The sequence below is a fragment of the Crocodylus siamensis genome, chromosome 2 (genome assembly GCF_052110815.1).
Source record: "Crocodylus siamensis isolate JL-2025a chromosome 2, ASM5211081v1, whole genome shotgun sequence".
Lineage (NCBI taxonomy): Eukaryota > Metazoa > Chordata > Crocodylia > Crocodylidae > Crocodylus > Crocodylus siamensis.
This window is the reverse complement of record NC_143396.1, coordinates 264,461,695-264,484,722: the sequence shown is the minus strand read 5'-3', so window position 1 is coordinate 264,484,722 and position 23,028 is coordinate 264,461,695. Positions and strand designations below refer to the sequence as shown.

Here is a 23,028-nt window from a genome sequence, read left to right as displayed (position 1 = left end):
TTTTTTTTTGTTTGCAGTGGAAACAATTTCTCGCCGCGCCGCCACCCCCCACTGCCCGGCAGGAGCGCGGCGCTGCACCAGGCGCGGGGGCAGCGGCGAGCGGCCCCCATGCGGGAGCGGCAGCGGCAGCGCCCCGGCCCGCGGGAAGGCGCAGGGCCCGGCCCGCTCGGATGAAAGTTTGCGGGAGCGGCGGGCGGCCGCGGCGCTCTCCCGGGCCAGGTGAGGCGGGGACCCGCGGGGGCAGTGCACGGCCCCGGCCGCGCTCGGCTTAAGAGCAGTGTCCGCGCTCCTTAGCAACGGCGCGGATTGACGGGCCGCTCCGCCAATGGCTGCGCGTCTCCCGCCGCCTCCGCCGGCCCCGCGCCTTGTCGGTGCCCCGCCGCCGAGCGCGGCCAGGAGCCCGGGCCGGGGCCAGGGGCAGGGGCTCGTCCCGACCGGGCCGCAGTGCGGGGGCGGGAAGAGTTGCGGCGCTCCCCCTCGTCCCCCTCAGCAGCACTTGTGCCCGTCCCGGCCGCGGGCGGGAGCAGCCGCCGGGCAGAGCACGCACGTTTGCTGCGCGGGGGCTCCGTGGTGTCGCTTGTCCGGGGGGAGCTGTGGTGTGGTGCGGGAGTGAACCCTGCCCCTCCCGGGCCGCAAGCCTGCCCTGGCACGAGGACCCGCTCTCTCCCGGCGCGTCCTTCAGGGGAGCTGCGAGCCCGCATGCGGTGGCCGCGGGCAGACTGGGTGCCAGTAGGGACTGGAGGGAGGAGGGGGGCACCAGTGGCTGTTGAGCAGGGGCATGAGGCGTACGGCCTCTGAATCCGGGCTTCTTGGACCCAAAATGTGGGGCACTGCCAGAGGGAACGGACCAGCCAGGTCGTGCTCAGCTTGCACCCTTGTCTGCACTCTGCTGGACCCGGGGTCTGGGCTGGCCCGGCCCACTCGTGTTCCTGTGCGCTGCCAGGTGCGGAGCTTTTGTCAACACCCCTTTGCCCCCAGCTAGATTTGATGGTTTCAGTGACTTTAGCTGATGGTTACAGTGAGAGCATTTGACCTGGCACCTTCCCTGCTGTAACCCCCTGGGAGGGCAGAGTTCTGTAGGTCTGGGAGGGCTTCTTTTGGGCCTTCCTGTGCCTTTCCGTCAAATTTGCCCTGCTAAGCAATTATTTGCTGCAGTGAACTGACTGCACGGTAGTTTAAAAGTAAAGTGTGGGAAACTCACCGTTTTGTTACATGAGCCGTGGCTCTTCCCACATAGGTAAAACAAATTAGAGTTGCTTAAACTTACTGAAGAGTGAGTCTCGGTGGTGCCTGCAAGTTGTGTGTTAAACTGGAACAGAACATGGAAAATAGTGTGTTTAGTCACTCAGGACTGTATTTTCCCATCAACATTTTAAGCAAAAGTCCCTGTTAAAGTCAACGAGGAATTCTGCCTGAAATGGATGGCATGATATGGCCCTTTGGGAGGATACTGGCAAATAAGCAAATTAAAGGGAAAGAGAGCAGCATGTTGTCATAGCAACAGTTCAATTAAATTATGTTACTGTCAGCCATGATATAATTTTCCTGTTTAGAGCTCATGGGACATAACTTCTATTTGGAGCCAAAGTTGAGTTTGTAGCAGAGGTAAACAGTGCCCAGTGCTTTCCTGTGAAGTAATACTCCTGTTTATCTTCCAGATAAGTGTCTAGGAAGTACTGTTCTAGGAAGGAAGAATTATAAATTGTATTGGTTAAGCATTTAGTTGGTGATCATTTATTTATTTATCTTTCCTCCTCCAGATCTTTGTCTTTTTTCTGGCTAAAATAATGACTATTCATGTAGTGTTTTTATTGTATACTAGACATTTTACTGCATGAAAGTGATGTTCCTCAGTTTCTGGACTTTGTTTTTGTTTCCCTTGTGGACTAATGCTTTGATATGTATGAAAACTGAATGTTTTTCCCATCTTCCTTTCCTGCTTTCTTGCTTGCTTTGTTTTCTGTAGATTGCTTTACTCTTCTGTTGGTTATAACCCTCCTGTTAAATAACACAGACTATTTATCTGACCAAGCTTCTAATCGTTCCAAGTCCTTTGGAATATTATTGATCTCTCATTTCCTGTAGGGCCCCCTGGTGAAGTATCTTCAGCACTGCTGTCACTGAACTTCTCCTAAGGCTGTGGGGGCCAACTGTGTTGGCAGGTATACCAAAAATTAACCCAAGTACCACTCCAGTTCCTTTGCCTTGCCCAATCTGCTCTGCTTCCTGCTCCCTGTTCTGTGCTCCTTGCCCAGTTTGCTGTTTTGCTTTCTGCTTCCTGTCCTATCTACCATTGTGCCACCTGCTCCTCTCAGATTTTAAATATATAAGTGTTGTAAGATTCCTACATTCTGATTTCTCCCATGTCCCAATGTATGTTAGAATCCTCTCTGTTTATGTGTACTTTTAAGTTTCCTGTTTTTTTGGCATTTATCTTGACCCTTGCTGAAGCATTTCCGTTCAAAAAGTTCTGTTCAAAAACCTTGTGGAAGTTGGTAATTGTGACTGTATTTTAAATTTTACTGTTTGCCTGGCTGTGCCTTCAACCACAGCCAGAGTGACTTAATCATAGTGCTGTTGTGTTTTCTTCAAAATTAAGGCAGCTGGACTTAATCTGAAGCAACTGGCCTTTAGGCTTCCAATTTTTTTAAGTTTATATTTTTATTAATGTGATACAATGTGCAGTGTTTCATGATGACTTCATTCTCATATTATCTTGAAAGAGATTTGTGTTTTGGGTTACCTGTGTGCAGTTTAGGAAGTATGCAGAATGGGACATATTGGGATTATTGAAGCATCTCATTGACTAAAATGTTCTTTGCTTTTTCTGACTCTTAAATGATTTTTCTTCACATTGTGAATATATGTCTATGTGCTTCTGTTGGTTTGTTTGTTTTTTATGTAGGGCATGAAACGCCAAATTACTGGCTGGGTAAAAGCTGTCAAAATCTTGTTATAGTGTATCTGACTTGCTAACTAACTTTTTTTTTTCTTTTTTTTTTCTTGTCATCCTGCTTTGGATCTACTAGGAGCCTCTGTCTAAATGGGTCCAGTCATGCCTCCCAGTAAGAAGCCAGAGGACTCAGGAATTAGTGTTTCCAGTGGACTGAGTCAGTGTTATCAGGATAGTGATTTATCAAAGGCACTTCCTGAAGAGGAGGACCTAGATCTCACTTTGCCTGCCATAAGATTAGATAAAGGGGCCATGGAGGATGAAGAACTAACTAACTTGAACTGGTTACATGAAAGCAAGAACTTGCTGAAAAGCTTTGGGGACTCTGTCTTAAGAAGTGTTAGCCCAGTTCAGGACATTGATGATGACACGCCACCATCTCCTGCTCACTCTGACATGCCCTATGATGCCAAGCAGAACCCAAACTGCAAACCTCCTTATTCCTTTAGCTGCCTCATATTTATGGCCATTGAGGATTCGCCAACCAAAAGACTGCCTGTAAAGGATATATACAACTGGATCCTAGAACACTTTCCCTATTTTGCAAATGCACCCACTGGATGGAAAAACTCTGTGAGACATAATCTATCATTAAATAAGTGTTTTAAGAAAGTGGACAAGGACAGAAGTCAGGTAAGCTTGGAATATTAAGACTTACCTGTTCTTAATAAAATCTGCCTGCTAATCCTAACATGTCTTCCCGATTGTACTGTAAACTGCATTTTACTGTCCAGTAATTTCAGTTCATTACAGGAGGAAGAAAAAAAAAAAAGAAACCAGCACTAGGATGACTTTATTAAAATTATTGTCTAGACATCTGTAAGAAAGTACTTTAGTTTGTTAGTTTTTGTTGTTGTTTTTTTTCTTTTCAGCTGGTGTCTTCCTGCATAGTGGTTAAATATTGTTTTTAGTTATCATGCTGTGCTAATGGTTTCCAGCTATAGTAGATGAATGTAATCATTATAAATAGGTTGCATGCTGTTTTTGGCTTATACAAATGTATAGCGAGAGGTTTGTTTTATGTAAGATTCCATCTATTCCCCTTTCCTCACTCTCCTTCCCCCTGCTTCCCTCCATTCGAGTTGCTATTTGATGAAACTCTTTGAGGTTAGAAGTAGTTCTAACTTTTGGTGATGAAGTGATGGTACTTCCTTACTTACTGTGCCTTTTTAGATGTATGAAGGCAGACAGTGCAGGAGTGGCTCCTTTTATGAAAGAAGATATAGTTTGGCAGCTGCAAATGATTATTGGAAGTTAAACTGTACTTGTTTTATGCCCATGCAGACTCTGACCTCCACAAGGTGGTGGAGATCTGGAGAACAAATTTTTGCTCCCAGCTCTTCTCTATTGTTACATTCTTTGGTTGCATTGTTGAATCTTCAGCTGTATCTGAAGGGATGTGTGTATGGGTGATGGGAAAGGAACATGAACAGAAGCCTGGTGGCATTACTATTTCCTGGTATCACTTATTGCACAAATCTGTCCATTACGGGGAAGAGTTGTTGATTTCCAAATGGCAACAGCCTTCACATGCAATAAGTTTGAACTCTTGTCAAAGGTGCTTCTGTATGAATTGGCAGGCTGATGTCTCTCCGATTTACTCTCGCTCTGTGTTGCCGCAATAAATAGCAGTGAAATAACTTCACTTAAATGTGTTTTCATATACATAAAGCTAACAGAAAACCTAGAAGGTGCACCCGCTTCTCTGTTTTGAAGCAAAGAAAATATATTTAGCTCTGTTCCTCATTTAGTTTTCTGTATGACTATTCCAAAACTAGGCTCTTGCTGGTATGTGTTAACTTTTTCCACAGTATTCACAACAACTCTAAAGTAGAGTAAGTTTTATGTTTTGCAGGAGCTGATGATAGCTCCCTGTCTAACTTTTGTGGATTTTATTCTCAGTCTGACTTTCAGCTGGGGTTCCCTATAATCTACCATGTGTAGCTAGGTATACATTATGATTGTGCCTAAGGTTAATGCTGTTTCTGAACTGCATTATTTCACTTAATAAATTGGAGTTGGAACGTTCACATTCAGATAGATATAAAACAGAGGAAGTGTCACACATGTTGTAACCTTTTAAAGCATACTGTAGACCATAAAATATCTAACAAAATAGATTTAGATGTAAAATGTATTGGAATTGATGAGTTGTGCTTAACTATTCCATTATTGCTTTTTCCCATTCTGTTCTTCATCTGTTTATGAGTTGATGATTGTAATAATTATTTCCTTGCCAAATGGAGCTTTCTTTTATGTATGCTTGTCTTGTCCCAGAAGTAATCATCAGTTTGAAAATGGAGAAGCTGAGGTTCCTCTTGCACAATGCCTGACTCTACAGTCACCCACATTTCAGCGCTTGTGATCATAGTATGTAGTAAAGTGTATGGTGGTGTTCAGTTGTCTTGATTCATATGTTTTGGCAACTAGATTTTGATCTCTTGAGAAGCTGAGATATCTAGGATATACATAGCTCTGTCTTGCTCCTTTCTGGTCTCTGAGCTCTTAAAAATGCCAGCTGCCCTGCTGGTAATGAATAGTAATGTTATTGAGATTCCATTGTCCATTTTAAAATGTATGCTGAGTAAGGTTACTTAAGTACCCTTCTGGGTTTCTCTCCTCTGCCCTAGGGCAAGGGATTTGGCACCTTGGGACCTGCAGACTTGGCACTCATTAATTACAACTTCTGACTCAACTGCTTTGTCACCAAATTGTAGACGTGGTAAACAGTAGGCTTTACCTGTTAACCTTTCCATATAAGGAGTTTCAGAGTTGGGTGGAGTGTCTTAAAACAGGTCTTTGACTGTCTTGCAAAGACTGTTTAAAATGCAAATAATTAATTACAGAAGAAGAAATCCTTGTTTTAGAATCTGAAAACTCCCCTTAAGAGTTGTTATGACCCAGGACAATGCTTTTTAGTTTGGTGAAGCATTTTCTGTGTTTTGAGTTTGTATTTGTGTGTGTAAAAGTAGTTTAGTTTAGCAAATGGCACATTCTGAAATGTTAACAAGGCAAGTTCCAAAACATGCAGAGTGTATGTTGGTTTTTTTTTTTAAATCAGCTTCAGGAATTGCAGGCATTTGCTAGTTGATGTGTGTTGACACATTGTGAACAGCTAGAAGCTTTTTCTTTCATAGCCATATTTCCAATGTTTATGTTTATACAGTCTCTCTAACTGTTTTTTGTTTTGTTTTTTAAAGAAAAAGTTCTGTGGAGCAGTTAATTCTTGTCTTGAATCCTTTTGGAAAATTAGCTTGCAAAGTCTTGGCTTCTGTCACTTTTTTTATATTGATGTGACTAGAGATGTGGTGTTGCAAGGAAGGACAAAGTAAAGGGTCATCTTAATTGTGTCACCTGGCTGACAACTTGACTGAGTTCTGTATCTGGGTGGGTGTCTGAAGGCTGTTACTGCTGTCTTGTATTCTTTCTAAGCTTTTCTGTTAGCTCTTAGGTTGTTTAGCATAGTGCCATTGGTTAAGCATTTGGCAAGTAGCCAAATAGATCTCTGCTTAAAAGTAGTTATAATGATGTATGTCTGCAATGGATTTCAGGGGTAGAATGAGAATGCGATACTTGAAAAGGTCTGATATGCACACACTTTATAACTTGGAAAAGCCTCAGGTTGTCAAGTGTTGGTATGGAGCTTACTCCTTGTCCAGTCGAAATCCTGTGTTTTCCAGAGGGGAACTTGGCATGAGTAGCACTGGTCAACATGATTTTATTTTTTGGCAGATTTCACAGTATCTTTTACTGCTGTTAGATCCTAGACAAGAGCTCCTCCAGATTGTCTCTGTCTCTAACTTCATGTGTTCAAGGTACAAGCTGCTCCTGTGATCCCTTTATTGTGGAGACTTGACTGCTTAAAATAGTACCATGTAAACTGGACCAGCAGGAGCAATTTGTCTGAACCTTTCAATTTTGTGATTTGTTTTTAGGGATACATATGTTGTACTTATTTGTCCACAGCTGTGTGTGTGTAGGAGCCTGTATTTACTTTTCATGCTGTGTGCCCTGTATAATCTATAGGCGACATCACTGAAACTGTGAAAAGATGCACATTTGCAGGTTTTGGTTTGATTGCATGAAGGTTTTGAGTGGTGGGAAAGGACCTTTTATCTGCTATAGTACAAAGGCAAGACGTGTTCAGACACGGAGTAACAGCAGTGATAGCTGTATGCTGATGGTGTGCCACATTGTTAGTCTTACTAATAAATGCTTTTTAGATTAATATAAGTCAGGATTAAAAGGTGTATTTTTTTTCTAGGATGCTGACCGTTTGGAGAGAGGGTGAGGTGTCTCAGAGGGGAAATGCAGAGTACTTCATAGGAGCGAACCTCTTTTGAGCTTAGTTTTAATAATGGTCAGCATATAAAATGTCACCTGGTCCTAAGTGCAGGAGTTACCTGGCTCAGTTTCTACTGCCAGACCTGTGAATTCAGTGGTCAGAGTAATCCCATTGTGAACACACAGATTTATTAAATGGCCTCTAGTGTGTCCCGTTTAGTACAACCTGCTAGCCCATGACTTTTCTGACTTCCCCACCATCTGGTCCTTGGCTATAGAGAGAAATTTTTCTTGTATATGCATCTCCATAGCAACAAGTTTGCAGTTGATATGGAAAGTAAGCAGTTGCCTTAGCAACAGAGTTACTGATGTGGCAGCTCCTCTGCTTTCAGGGAGAGGGCTAAGCTAGTTCAGATGCATTATGTAGGTTTGCTGTAATGATAGTTGTGCCCACTAGGCTGCCATCTTAAGGGAGCATTTTTGTCAACATTTTGTTGTTGTAACCCCTGTTTTTTTTTCAGGGATTTCCATGCTGGTCATAGGCACTTGCACTTTGGAAAAAAAGCAAGACAAAATCTTGGCTGCAGAGCTTGTGATTCCTATGTACTCACTACAAATACAAGCTTGCTTCATTATTGCTGACAGGTATATGGGAAATATGTTTACTATATTAAGGGTTTTGTTTTTAATCCTCCAGTCTCAGGTGATGGGAGTTGCTCACTAATCCCAGTTACGTTGATCATCAAACCAATCATGCCTGTACTCCACTCTGCTACTGGTATGTCCTCCTTTCTATCTTTTGCTTCCTTGAGTGCTCCTCCTAGCATCAGGTCTAGGCTGATGTAGATTGGCTGTGTGAGAATGGGGAAGTGCATGGTAAACCTGAGGTGGGGAAGGGATGTTTGCAGTTCCAGGAGATGTCTTCAAATTCAAGAGCCCTGGGTGTTTACTTTTTGGCTAGGTACAGGCATTTAGAAAGCCTGAGGGAGAACTGATCTAAGTTACGCAGTTGTCTGTAAGCAGCGTAGTTTAAATTAGTAGCAAACAGATGAAATGGTCGTTCTTTGGGTGGACAAATCTTAGACTGGGTTCTGCCATTTTTAAACCAGTCTGTGCGCCAAACTTCTGTTCTGTTTTCTGATCACGTATACTGGTAAAAGTGTAATGTCTGTACCTGGCCCTTGGCTGATACTGAGAGGTCATGTGGGGAGAGGAAGAGCAGGCCTACATATCAGGACAAGCGAATGTTATGTCCATCTGCTGTAGAGTTTATTCAAAGGCATGTTCGCATAACAAGTTATAAACATTAAACTGGGATTCTCCTTCAGTACAGGACAGTGCTCAGCCCTGAGATGAGCTGCTCCAAAGTTGCTCTTGTTCAAATTGCTTGTCCCCGTTTTCACTGCTTTGGTTACCTCTTGTCTAATAAGTGTCTGGTGGAGGCACTGTTGAGATGGATCTTTCCTGTCACTAATGCTGAGCTGTCATAGTGGTTTGCACTAAAACAGATAGATTGCTGGGACCAGGAGCTTTGTACCACCTTCTCTGCACTATGAGAATCAAAGTGGGGTCCCATTGCTAAGAAACAGTTGATTTGTATGGTAGGGGAGAGGATTCTTTACTGGATATTTGATACATAAAGTGCTAGCACATTAGGGATAAGATGTTACCCAGAGTGGGAGGAAAAAGTCTTTCTCATTTTTTTTACTTTAAAGCTAGTTTGCATATAGACAAGTACTACTTGCCAACAGTGGCATTTCTGGCATTACTTGTGAAGAATTTCTGCGGTGGTGAAGATCCTTGACACTACTGATGGTGACAATCTCCTGCCCTTAATAGATGACAATCATCTAGCCTGACCAGAATAAAAGTGACTGTTGAATTGAACTAATTCCTGAGCTGAGCCCATCATTTTTTGGCTGAGCTAGAGCAGTGGTGCTCAGCCTTTATAGGCCAGATGAGCAGGGCTGACCAGTCCATGGGCCAGTTAGAGCCCCAGGTCAGTATTGGGCCCCAGGGCACTGCACTGCTGCTTCCCTGCCTTGAGTACTAGGAGCCTGGTACTGCCCCCTCATGATAGGATTGGTCCCTGCAGGCCTGGTGCCTCCCCCTCCTCAAGTGCACTGGGATAGTCTAAGCCAGGGGTCAGCGACCCCTGGCACGTGTGCAGAACATGGCATGCAAGGTTGTTTTGCTCGGCACACCACTGCCAGCCCGGGATCTAAGCAGCTGCTGCCAGCTGCAGATCCCAGGCTGCTCCCAGCAGGTGGCTGGGAGGCTACAAACCCTGCTGCAAGCAGACTGGGCTCCATGGGCTAGCTACAGCTGGGAGGCTGCAAACAGCTACTCCGGGCTCTGGCATGTCGGCACTCCTGCACCTTCCAAGGTAGGCATTGTGGTTTTTTCAGCACTCTGGCCAAAAAACGTTGCCTACCCCTGATCTAAGCCCTCCTGCCTCACATTCTAGGATTGGTCCCCAGGAGCCTTATGCTGCCCCCTCCTGGCCCCCTACACCCAGATTGGGGCCTGGTGCCATCCTTGCCTGGCTGTGTTGGGTGCAGGACTTGGCTTCCCATAGGTCCAGAAATTTGACAGTGTTACTACCACTGTTAGGCAGGTTGAACATTCCTGGATTAGAGCATATCTCTTAGGAAGATATCCAATCTGGATTTAAAAATCCCACATGATGTGGGAGTAGTCTAAGTCCAAGATAAGCTGTTTCAGTTGCTGATTATTCTATCTGTTAAGGTGAATGTTTCAAGCTGCCAGGACTTCACTAATAATAAAATGCTAGAACTAGTTACTCTATTCCTTTAAGCTTGCATCCATGACATCTATATCCTCTTGCCCTTCTATTTGACAAGGTCATGGACCCAAGAACAAATTAGGCTGTGGCAAGTCGTGATGTCCTGATTTTTAAAATGCTGCAAGCACGTGATATGACCAATAATAATAATACACAGTCCAAGAGCATTAGATTTCTCTGTGGCTGAATTGGGGCTAAATTTGTTTTGCTTTCAAGTGCCTGCCTTTCTTTGCAAAGTCTGCTTACTCCTCATGCTGTCACGAGGATCCCCTGTTTGGCAAGGTACATGTGTAACTCAGCTGAAAGTTACACCCCTTTGAAACCAGTGGGCATTTTTACATGCGTTTCCAATATGGTGCTGGGCGCTTTTAATTTAGCGCTCATTTAAAAGTGCCCATGTGTCACTTGTATCAGCAGCACAGGGTAACCATGCTGAGAAAATGGTGCCGGTGCACTTTGAACTAATGCACATTGAACACGTTTTAGTTCAGAGTGTACTGCCACTGTTTTCTCAGCATGGAAGTGCTCTGTGCTGATACATGTGATCTGTGAGGCTGCCATAGTGTATCAATTTACATGCTCCCACAGACTTGATTAATCGAGTCTGCTCCAACGTGCTGGATTTCCAGCACAGTGGAGCAGGCTCCCTGCACATGTGTAAGTGCTCTGTGGGACTAACCGAAGGCTTAAAGTTAGGTTCTTTCTTAACTGCTTGATTGGGGCCAGTGAGATGTGCACAAAGCATTAATAATAAGAAAAAAAAAAACTATGTATTTTTTTTCTTGTACCTTTGCATATAATTCCAAACACATGGCAAGCTCCTTTATGCATAGGTCTTGGTCCTGGCAGCAGAGAAAGCTATGGGAGAAGCTATGCTGTGAGTCTTCTAAGATGATGTTCCTGAAATGGCTTGTTAAATAAGGGTGCCTGTAAAATCAATTAACGAGCTTTATTGTGAAGCCCTCTTTGTTTTCTCATTCTCCGCCTATATATTTTCCTAATTCCTTGAGTTGCAATGAACAAACTGCAGATGTATTTCATATTTTGTTTGTAATTAAATATTGGGGGGCTGGTGCTTAATTTTGAGCACAGCAGGCTGCACAGGCAATTTGTGTTATTATTGGAGGTGGAAGTTATGTGCACAAACACTTTGGGCATCTGTTAACAAATGCTTAGCCATGGTGAATTGCAGCGAAACTTCTATAGAGATGCCTTTGAGCACTTAAGCCTCACTACAGTGAATGCACCACCAGTTCATGACCGAGCATTTGAGGATTAACTGGGCCTGCTTGTTTCAGGGAAATCTTTTTCTCTCTTTTGTGTTTGACAGTTAAATTCCTTGAGGCTTTATTGAAGAATTTAATTTTAATTACAGAATAATTACCTCTTAGATTTTCTTATTCTGTAAATAAAAAAAGGAAACAGAAGCATCAGATGGTTGTTGAAACAGAGCAGGAAGATTGTATTACTAGGCTTTGATTACTTGGTATGGAGTCTTTTGAACTTAGTTTGCTCTCAGGGTTGACAGGGGTGTAGGCAGTGAGGGCTAGTGGTTCACAGTAGGATCTGAGTCAGGGGGTTTCCAGAAAGTAACTGAAGTCAAAACCAAGTATCAGTTCAGTTTCCAGGAGGTTAAATGGAGGTTGTGGTCTGAGAAAGCAGTTGTGATCAGAGCCAGGAGATTAACTCCTGCAACAGCTCATCAAATTTCCCTCAGTGGGCCCCCTCATCTGGCTGGGGTGTCCTATCCGGGATCAGGACAGGTAGGCAGGTGAAACCAGGGCTGGGATCACAGGGCAGTGACAGCAGGGAGCCGGAGAAGAGCCACAGTCCCCTCCCCGCACACCATTGCCTGTAGAACCAGTGCCTGTCACAGGGACGTGCAGGCAGCAGATCGTGGCTTTGCTCTGGGCCCGCCCCAGTGATCTCAACCCTGACTCTGCCTGCCTGTCCTGCTCCCTGTCTACCTGTAGCCCCATCCCGTCTGTATGGTTACCTGCCCTGCTCGCACAGGTCCTGCTCTAGGTGGTTGGTGTGGGATGGATGGGTCAGGGTGCCTAAGCAGCAGAACCAGGTCTGGCAGCAGTAGCCAGAAGGAGCCACCGCTGGGGTTGCTGGAAAATGGAGTCTGGCCCCTGCATTGTCCCAGCCCCACTGCACACACCAGGGCCTGGGCTGCCTTCTGTCCCTGGGCTGGTGGGGCCAAGGGACCCGCTGCAGGGTGGACAAAATGCCTTGGTGGGTTGGGTTTGGTCTACAGGTTGTTTTTTGCCCACCCCTGGCATAAACAGATGTCTCCTCTGAGGTAGTCCTGACTCATTTGAGTTAAAACCGCGGACAAAAGAGGAGGCTTGCACAGGCCTTTACACATGCAGCCCTTCCAAGGAGCATTGCTGCTCCTCTGTCAGTAGGTGTTTGGGGAGAGCACACAACCTGACAGGCTTGCCCCTGGAATTTAATGGCAATTAATCTGCATGAGCCCAGCCTTGGTTAACTACACAGCGTTTGGGACATGGGAGAGGGGAGGGGGCGAGCAATGAGTGTTAGCACATTTTAGGATTTGTAGGATCCCAGGACAAGAGGCTTTGTCTTTACACCCCAGTAGGTGTCATCTCACCTCCCTATCTTTTGTCTGACAGGAACAAGATTAATTGAGACGGCTGAATTTCTGTTGGACTTGCAACTTCATTCATAAGTGCTGCAATTCTTTTGGGAGTTGAAAGGTCTAGTTTGGGAACTGCTAGCTTGTTTTTAAAGGGACCTGTACATGCTACTCTTCTGTGTTTTTATTTTGGGCGTCTAGTACAGGGATTGCCAATGTTTTGGAGGTGGGGGGTCACCTTATGGGGAGCCACCACCACCACAGCCATGGTCACTGTCAACACTAGAGGTGCAGCATCTCCCTGCTGCTTGATCACCAGCCAAAATTCTGCTTGCTGGATAAAATGGCTCAGTGGGCCATAGATTGCTGACATAGTACATGACATTTATGGGGTAAGATTGCTCAAAACTTGTCAGTAGTCTGGGAAATGAGGATAGTTGAAATCCTTTCCCATAAATGTGACTCAGATTTCATTTTGCTATGTAGGTAAGATTAAAGTCAGTTCTTTTATCTTATCTGCTATTACAAGTAATCAACTGACCTTGATCAAGCAAATATTATACCTTTTTAAAATGAATATTGCAGGCAGAGGTGTGGGGGCAGACTGAATCCTGAAGTAAATGAGCACAGATCTGCTTAAGTTCACAGAGCTATGCCTGGGTTACAGCAGGGTTTAATTTCATTATATTAAGAGAGACTAGTTGGTTGTGGTGGATTTTTATTTTTTTTTTGTATTCTTGGTCCTTTGGCTCAGATCAAGTGAAGTATCTGCTCCAATATTAGATTCATAATGCATAGCCTTGAACCTGATTCTAAGGTGTGATCTGCAGCTTCTTAGTCTGTTGGGACTGGTATGCTTGCTAGGCCTGCGCTAAGCGGCTAATATTTGCTTTGGATTCAGATTCGGCTAGTTTCTAGGGACGGTGATTCAAATTGCTGTCCCAGATTGATTTGGCTGAAATCTGACTTTGTGATTCGGCTCCTGTCGAATCTCTGAATCATGCAGGCCCATCCCCCACCCACTCTCCCAGCTCCCAGAACTTCAAAAGAAAGGAAAAAAAAGTCCCAACTCACTGGGTGCTGCTGGGCTGGGGGGCCATCCCTGCTGCTCTCAATGCTGCCCCTCCATCCCAGCTCTGGCCCTTCTTAAGGAAGGGGGAAAAAAAACCACCCCAAAAATCCTGGACTCACCAGCTCCTGCCTGGCAGGGGGCAGTCCCTTCTGCCCCCCACTGCCCGGAACTGCGTGGCGGACTCTTCCATGAGCCCTCTGAGGCCGCTGCAGGAGCTGATGAGTCCCAGGGTTTTTTCACTCTTTTTTTTCAAAGGCCTGGAGCTGTGGCGGGTGTGGCAGCCATGTGGGGAGCAGGGTAGGGTTGGGACCAATGTTCCCTTTAAGGAGTAGCGGTCCGTGAGTGCACCACCTCAGTCCATGAGTGCGCTGCCTTGGTTTGGTGTGGAACACTTATCGAAGGGGGGCTGGGGCTGGGGGCTGGAACTGAGAGGGTAGGGTGGGGTGGGGGCGGGGGACTGTGGCTGGGGGCTGGAGCCGACAGGCTGGGGGTCTGGAGCCAGGGGCTGGCACAGGCTCCACCGGCTCTGGGGAAGTGCTCCGCTCCCCAGCATCAGGGCCTCCCTGAAGTGAGGCCAGGCAGGCATGGAGGCTGGGACGGGGGGCTGGTGTGGGCTCTGCAGGCTCTGGGGGAGTGCTCCGCTCCCCGGCCCTGATGCGGGGGAGCGATGCCCTTCCCTGGAGCCGGTGGAGCCCGCACCAGGCTCCCACCCCAGCCTCTCCAGCTGCGCGGCCTTGAAAAGGCTGTGCATAGCCACACTTTTAGTTGTTCGCAGCCGTGCATGTGCGCATCTTGGAGGGAACCTTGGTTGGGGGGCTTGTGGCAGATTCCCACCCCCGTGTAGTGGGGGCAGCAGGGTTCACTCCCCGCCTGACAACAACCAGTGAATTGAGGCTTTTTTTTTTCTTTTTTTTTTTTTTAAGCAGTGGGAGCTGGGGTGGGGGAGGGGGTCTGGGGGGAGCAGTTGGGGGGGCTGGGGGAGAAGGCAGGGGATGGGGCCTGGCAGGGGTCTCCTCTGTGGTCCCTGCCCCCTACTTACCAGCTCCAAGTCTGGCTCCAGCTCCCTGCTGTAGTGGGTATGGTGTGTCCAAATCATCAAAGCTCGCCAAATCTTTTCTGAAGATTTGAAGAGCTTTAAATCAATTTGGACCTTTTTATTGGTCTCCTGATCCAATTCGGATTTGGAGATTCAGGCATCGAATTGGGCCAAATCTCCTCCAAATCAAATCGGCACCCAAAGGTTCGCACAGCCCTAGTGCTTGCCCCTCCTTACACAGGACAGAGCAGTTGCTCATCCTAGCTGACTTCTTTGGTGCTGAAGTAAGTATATTGGAATGAAACATTGGTGAAGGCCATTAATTGTATGGTACTTCTGATTTAACTTAATTCAGTTGGAAATAATTTAATTAATTAATAGATATTTTTCATTTCTCAAAGATGTGTAGATAATTGTTCCCACCACCTGTACAGTCCCCTGTCCCGAGGTGCCTGCGATTTAAAATATTAGATGGGTCTTAATTCTGTAAATGTGTAAGTCGTCCCTTTCAGAAGATCTGACTCAGTAAGCACTCCACCTTGGAAGAATTCGGTCATAACAGTAAATATTCCTGTATGCCTCCTTAATTAAGGAAGCAAGGCCACTACTAAAAAAGGCAAATGTTTTTGTTGTAATGTAATAATGATACCGTTCCCTGCAGTCTAACCGGACCTTTCTTTGATGTACAAATGAGGGGGAAAAACAATTGAACTCCGTTATTATATTTGTAGTAAAAGCTCCACAGATGCAGTACCTTTTTCAAGAATTCGCTTGCAAAAAATAGAGCCCAGAAATTTTATGTATGTATGTATGTATAAGTGTATGTGTGCACACGCACACCACTCATCTGAATGTTTAGGCACCCTCACAGTTCCAGTTGCTGTCATTAAGTACCAGCAAGTCAGACCTTACTATATGGGGTCTTCCAATATCTGTCTCTATAGATAAATAGATGGATATCTAGATAGGTAGATATAGACCTTGTTCAGGAGGAGAGAGAGAGAGATCACTCTCTTATGTTCTCTTTTGATATATAGATATTGCAAAACCCCATATAGTGAGATCTGATTTGCTGGTACTTAATGACTGGTACTGTCAGGGTGCCTAAACATTCAGATGAGTGATACCCAATTCATGGCTTGCAGAGAACATGGTGCTTGTGGAAAGCCTATGATGTTGCTTTTGGCCGCAAGAAATGTAAACAAAATAAAGCTAAGACTGAGAGGGAGGGCACAGCAAGATGTTACCTGCAGTGCATTATTGTTGTACATGGGTCAGTGAAGGTTGGGGACCATTTTAGATCCCTATGCCAGGTTCCCACTGTGGCAGGGAGTACTCAGTACTGAGTACTGTACTCAATACAGTAGCAGAAACCATATAAGAACTTAAAGGAAGGAGCTTTATAAGACTGTGGTGCTACCATAATGGCAAACTTTTTTTCCCATTCTGCATTTTTATGGGTCATTATAGACATCCTTAGCCTGGAAGATTAGATGCTTTTGATTTGATTCTGTCCTTCCACCACTTTGACTTCAGAATGGTTACTTTTTGACTTGTCATGGAGTAAACAATAGCAGAATTGTGCTATAGAATAAACACTTTGTGCCCATAAATAACATCTTTGCATCTTAGTCATTGATCAATAATAGCTATCTTGGGGATTAACTTGAACTGAAAATGACAGTTATGTTAGTGTTCCTTAAATTCCATTCTTGGTATCATGGAAACTTCATCCTGGGAACTATTGTAGGAATTTGTGCGAAGTTTCATTCCGATGAATCTTAATTCTTATTGGTTGTTTCTTGCCTTGTGGTGGCGGCGGCGGTGGCGGGGGGGTGGAGAATCAAACTGCTATACTAGAGTAAGTGACAAAGATGCCAGAATGCATTTTACTGGTTTAGAAGGTGCTGAACTGCTGTACTTCTTTGCAGCAATCCTCCACAACTAGGTTAGCTGGGTTACTAGGCTAGTTAGGACTCAGGCTGCCAACACAGCCTGTGAAGGAAGAAGGCAGGGGAGGGTGAATTGGGGATGCATAAGTGAAGTGAGATGTGGCTCACAGAAGCTTTTGCATCTCTGGTTTAGTTGGCTTATAAAGTGCATCTCTACTATGCTTTTTGCCTGACTTCAGACTAACAAACTCTTTGCAGAAGGAAGAACTCTGAATAAATGGAGGAACGAATGGGTGATTGTATGAAAACCTCAGTAACATAAAAAGTGAATAACACGTTCTGTGCAGCAGAAATGCATTTGTGGGATTCTGCAGCAGAGAATCTTGATGAATGCTGAGGATATAATTCACTCTCATTCTTGATACTGGCAGAAAACCAGGTTCTGCTTCAGAACTCTTTTTCTGAGGTCCAGAGCATCCTGCAATAGCAGGTACTCTGTGAGGCAACTACCACAAATGTCATTCTGACTTCAACATGACCAAAAAACCCAGCTCTTAAGTTGAATTAGCCATCCTCAAGTTCAGCAAATAAAATCAACTGAATCTAAGGACAGTTAATCTAAAACTTAAGCATGGCCATGCTTTTGTTGTTGCATTTTTAATTTTAGTTCCTAGAGGTAGACCTATTGTTTATTTGAAAAGAAGATCACCATTATGTACCACTTTTAGGGAGTCAAATGGGAGAGATTCCATAGAGGCAGGATGTAGGGCAGTGATTTTCAACCAGCGCACTGTGCAGTATTAGCACTGTTAGGTGTGCAAAGACTCCAGAGATTTTTGAGTAGGAATCCATTGTGTCAAAAGCTTCTGACATACAGTTGCAAAGAACTCAGACCATAATAGAATTTCTCTGTTACTTTTCTGTAGTTTAAAAAAAGATTGAAAACTTAAGAGTTGGCTTTTTCTGAGCAGTGTCTTCAGTCTGAAAAGGCTGAGAGAAGGTGTAGGGCAGGGGTGTCTAAATTTATCTGACCCCATGGGTGGTAAGGGGTTAGTCTGCAGGCTGGATCAGGCCACAGAACCCCTTCCTTCTCCTCTACCCCATCCCCTCTCCCCACTTCTCAGCATGCCAGATCTGCTGTGGGATCCTTGCTGTGCACAACGCACAATCCAGAATCCACAATGTCCACAGTACCCCCCAGGTGGTCCAGGACTGTTACATGTGGGATCCATGACTGCTGCATGTGATACTTCCAGATGCAGGGTGCGGTGCGGGTTCTGGTTTGGCTGGAGCAGCTGTTTTGTGACGGGTGTTCCTGGACCAGTGGGGGGTTAATATTGCGTTTAGCTTGGATCCCAGAGCTGCTGGAATGCGCAGCATGTGTGATCCACATCCCAGGCACTGCCAACAAGGGTGGGCCAGTGCACGTGGATCAACTTAGATCCAGGGCCAGCACCAAAGGCTCTGTGGGCTGTATCTTTGACACTGCTTGTGCAGGGAAAGAAGGGAAACATTACCATCCATGAAGATTTAATAAAGAGTTCACAGAAATGTTCTGTTTTTAATAATACATATCTGTTATAATGTTCTATCAGATGGTGAGCTTTTATTGATAAAATCCTGGCCTTGTTGAACTCAGATTTATATTTTGCCGCTCATTTTGTTGTAGCTCGGCTTTCACCACAGGTTTTTGGAGGAGAATCTCCAGAGCTGCTGGGCAAAGCTCAGTTTAATTCTGTAGGACTTTCTCATAAGGGGAATGATATTTATTTGTAAACTAAATGAACATTAATTTTTGTGGGAACTTAGTGCCTTTTTAGGTCTGGACTCGGGCTAGGCCTTTCAGGCTGACCATTTTGTGTGGTAGTCTGTTATTTTTAAGTAGAGATATGAAACTTGAAGAAATGGGTCCTTTTACTATTACCATAAATTAAGGCTAGAGAGGGAGGCAGTCTTAGTTTAACTTGGACATCACCTTTTTGAGAGATTGTGGGGAATCTTGCAATAAATGTAGACAAATATACAACCCCTGAATGTCACGCATCATATATTTCACTTCCCAAATTACTCATCCAAAAATGTATTTGTGTACTGACAAGCGGTTTGCTAAGCTTAGTTATTTATTCTTACATAATTATGTAGTTGTACTAATTTATTTAGTTTTAGAGTCTTTCCTCTGCAGAAAGAACTGGCTATGCATTTGAACTTTGCTGTGGCAGAACTCTGTTTCTACATTTATTTGAAGCTCTTACGGTTGTTTGAACTTTCTGTTGCATGGCAGAGAAAGAGGAAAGGAGCTGTCACAAAGGAACAAATTGCATGGAAGTTTTGGTATAGCACATGCTTCCAGCAACTGGAGACTAATAGGAAGATTTTCAAACTCCCTTTTTTTCCCCCTGGTTACACTGACTGTGTTGAAACACCCATTTTGTATAGATAGTGATTTGAAGATCATGCACCACATATTTAGTTGGACTAGAAGCAGGTGATAGCAATGCTAGCTGAGAGAGAAAATTGTCACAAGGATTTATCTGTCTAGTTACATTTTTATATTTTAGGAAAATGGTTTGCTTGTGTGGTAGAAAGCCTGTCTTCTATGCAAATTTTTCTGAGGACAGAGGTGTTCTGTGACTGGAGCTTACCTAGCAATAAGACTAAATGGGTCCTCTCTCTCTCACTCACTCAGATACTGAGCAACCTGCAAACAAATCAACAGAAAAATGGAGACTCTCAAGTAAGGTACCTAGCTTTTTGTATTCTTATGTATTAAGTACACAGTTGAAGGGATTGTGTCTTTTTAATGACACTTCTAACTTATATTTGAAGAATAGACTCACCAATACCAATTCCTCTAGCTAGCGTACCGTATCATTCTTTAGTGTCTCCTAGAGCTAGTCTTTTTGTGCTATGGATAACCAGAATCCTTTTTATCAATCATTTGTTTGAAAGATGATTAAAAAATTGACAATTTGGATCTAGTTATAAAGAAAAATATAGCCATGAGGGTTAGAAACTTTCTGCAAAGATGAAAACTGAGGCTTTTCACATAATCTCATTAATCGATGCGGGCAGAGGAACTTTTCTTTTGCTTTATTTTGTTTTTAAAGTAGCCCCTTAAGACCCTAATATTGCAAGACTTTTATAGACATTAGGGCTGGAAGGGACCTCGGAAGATCATCGAGTCCAGCCCCCCCGCCCAAGGGGCAGGAAGTCAGCTGGGGTCATAGGATCCCAGCAACATAAGCATCCAATTTGCTCTTGAAGGTGTTCAATGTAGGTACTTGAACCACCTCTGATGGCAGGCTGTCTCAGACCATAGGGACTTGGACAGTAAAGAAATTCTTCCTTATGTCCAGCCTGAAATGGTCTTGCAGTAGTTTATGACCGTTTGACCTCATCATCCCTTGGGGCGCTCTGGTGAACAAATGTTCCCCCAGACACTGGTGGTCACCCCGATAAACTTATAGGTGGCCATCAGATCACCCCGAGCCTGTACTTTTCTAGGCTAAAGAGCCCCATGGCTCTTGACCCATTGTCATAAGGCCTGTTTTCCTGACCTCTGATCATGCGCGTGGTTCTTCTCTGGACTCTCTCAAGCTTCTCCACATCCTTTTTGAATTGTGGAGCCCAAAACTGGATGCAGTACTCCAGCTGTGGTCTCACCAAGGCTGAGTACAATGGGAGAATGACGTCCCAGGATTCGATTGCTGGCTTGCATCCACAGATGCTTCTTGTTTTCGTCGCTTTACTAGCTGCAACATCGCATTGCAGGCTTATTGTCATCTTGTGGTCAATGATGACCTCCAAGTCTCTTTCTTCTGTAGTGCTAGCCAGTGTAGGTAGCACTGCCGAGCCTATAAGGATTCTGCAGGTCTTTCTTCCCAAGGAGAAGCTTGCATTTTTCGGTGTTAAACACCATCAGGTTCTCGTCTGACCATTTGCTGAGCTTGTCCACGTTAGCCTGGATCACCTGCCTGTCTTCTGGTGTGGATGCTTTGCCCCAAAGTTGGTGTCATCGGCAAACTTGGCCAGTCCACTCCTGACTCCAATGTCCACATCATTAATGAAGATGTTGAACAATATGGGTCCAAGGACAGAGCCTTGGGGGACCCCACTGGTCAGAGGACACCATGATGAGTGACTTCTATCAATTACTACCCTCTGGTGGTGGTGGACAGGTTGATGTTGACGTGGGAGGGTGTGGGCAGCGGAGTCCCCCAGGGCTTGGTCCTTGGCCCGGTGCTGTTCAACATCTTCATTAGCGACCTGGACGAGGGTGTGGAGAGCACCCTGTTCAAGTTTGCTGATGACACTAAGCTGTGGGGTAAAGTGAATACATCGGCAGGCAGGGACCACATCCAGGCAGACCTGGATAGGTTAGAGAAGTGGGCGGATCTGAACAGGATGTGGTTCAACAAGGACAAGTGCAGAGTGCTGCACCTGGGGAGAGGGAACCAGCATTATGGTTACAGGCTAGGGGCTGACCCTCTCAGCAGCACAGGGGCAGAGAGGGATCTTGGAGTCATGATTGACTCCAGAATGAATATGAGTCGCCAGTGTGATGAAGCAGTAGGCAGAGCCAACCGCACCCTGTCATACATAAACAGGGGCATCGCTAACAGGTCCAGATAGGTTTTGCTCCCCCTCTATGCGGTGCTGGTCAGGCTGCAGCTGGAGTACTGTGTCCAGTTCTGGGCGCCGCACTTCAAGAAGGACGTGGAGAACCTGGAGAGGGTCCAGAGGAGGCCACTTATACGGTTGAGGGCCTCCATGGCCAGTCCTATGAGGAGAGGCTGAGGGACCTGAATCTCTTCAGTCTCCACAAGAGGAGACTGAGCGGGGATCTTGTGGCTGCCTACAACCTTATCAGGGGCCAGCAGCAGGGACTCAGGGAAAGTCTGTTCACCAGGGCCCCCCTTGGAGTCACCAGGAACAATGGCCACAAGCTGAGGGAGGATAGGTTTAGGTTAGATATTAGGAAGAACTACTTCATGGTAAGGGTGGCCAAAGCCTGGAATAGGCTTCCCAGAGAGGTAATGCTCTCACCTTCCCTGGAGATCTTCAAGAGGAGACTAGATAGGCACCTGGCTGAGGTCTTATGACCCCTGCCACCTCCAGTGCTCCTTCCTACCCATGGCAGGGGGTTGGACTAGATGATCTGTCTAGGTCCCTTCCGACTCATTGATTCTCTGGGTTTGACCACGGAGCCAATTTCCCAGCCAGCGGATTGTAGTGGACCCAAGACCACAATTGGCCAGTTTCACCAAGAGGTGATCATGGGATACCTGATCGAAGGCTTTTTTGAAGTCAAGATATATGACATAAATCTCTTCTCCCTTGTCCAGGTGATAGGTCACCTGGTTGTAGAAGGCAATGAGATAGATCAAGCAAGACCTACCCCCAACAAACCTGTGCTGGCTGTCCCTCGGGATGTTGGCATTGGCCAGTCCGTTAAGGATGGCCTCTTTAATAAACTTTTCTAAGCTCTTCCCTGGGATAGAAGTCAGGCTCATGGGCCTATAGTTAGCTGGATCCACTTTCCTCCCTTTCTTGAAGATAGGCACCACATTGGCCTTCTTCCAGTCTTCGGGCACTACACCAGAGCGCCAGGAGTTTTCAAAGATCCATGCCAGAGGCTGGGCTATGATGCTCGCCAGCTCCTTGAGGACCCTGGGGTGCAGATGGTCGGGGCTGGCTGAATTGAAGGTATCCAGCCTCTCAAGGTGTTCTTTCACAAGGTCAGTATTAATGGAGGGCAGGGGATCTCCCCCACCCGGACCTCCCTGTCCCGTAGTAGGCATGGGTGTCCCATGGGACTGATGAAGGAATGATGCAAAGTACCCATTTAATGGGTTGGCTTTTTCCTGGGCATTGGTTGTCAGTTGCCCCATCTGGTTCAGCAGGGGTCCAGTGTTGCTGTTGCTTTTCCTCTGGCTCCCCACGTATCTGAAAAAGGACTTTTTGTTGTCCTTGATGCTCGAAGCTAGTTGGAGTTCAGTTGCAGCCTTGGCTTTCCTGGTTTGCTCCCTGCAGGACCGGGCCAGTGCAGAATAATCCTCCTTGGAGGTGAATCCCATCCTCCATCCTTTGTAGGCCTTTCTTTTTAGCCTCAGGAGGTCTGCGAGAGCCAGGGGGGCTGCTGTCCCGTCTTGCTGCCTTTCCTCTGAGATGGAATAGAAGTAGCTTGTGCATTGAGGATCGCTCCCTTGAGGAGCAACAACTCTTCTTGAACTCCCCTCCCCCTGGCGTCATGGTCCTTTAGGGCCTCACTGACAAGCTTCCTGAGCTTGTCAAAGTCAGCTTTCCTGAAGTCAAGGACTTCCTTCCATGTTGCTGACTGATTTGCCAGCTTTACGGCAGATGGTGAAGGTGATCACCTTGCT

The 23,028-nt window shown here is 45.6% G+C and overlaps 1 protein-coding gene across 11 annotated transcripts in view; it reads left to right on the top strand.

The window, feature by feature from the left end:
- The window catches only part of FOXN3 (forkhead box N3), a 342,632-nt gene that overhangs the window by 120,850 nt on the left and 198,754 nt on the right, over window positions 1-23,028 (top strand). For 7 of the 11 annotated variants that reach the window (XM_090033874.1, XM_090033873.1, XM_090033864.1 and 4 more), the window contains one exon: window positions 3,030-3,586. In XM_090033874.1, the coding sequence (XP_089890000.1) occupies window positions 3,044-3,586 (543 nt within the window). In that variant the 5' untranslated portion in view covers window positions 3,030-3,043. Of the gene's footprint in view, window positions 1-24; window positions 220-383; window positions 944-2,144; window positions 2,163-3,029; window positions 3,587-19,331; window positions 19,380-23,028 lie in introns of those variants that run through there. The other 4 variants (XM_090033875.1, XM_090033865.1, XM_090033867.1 and 1 more) reach the window with 4 other exon arrangements.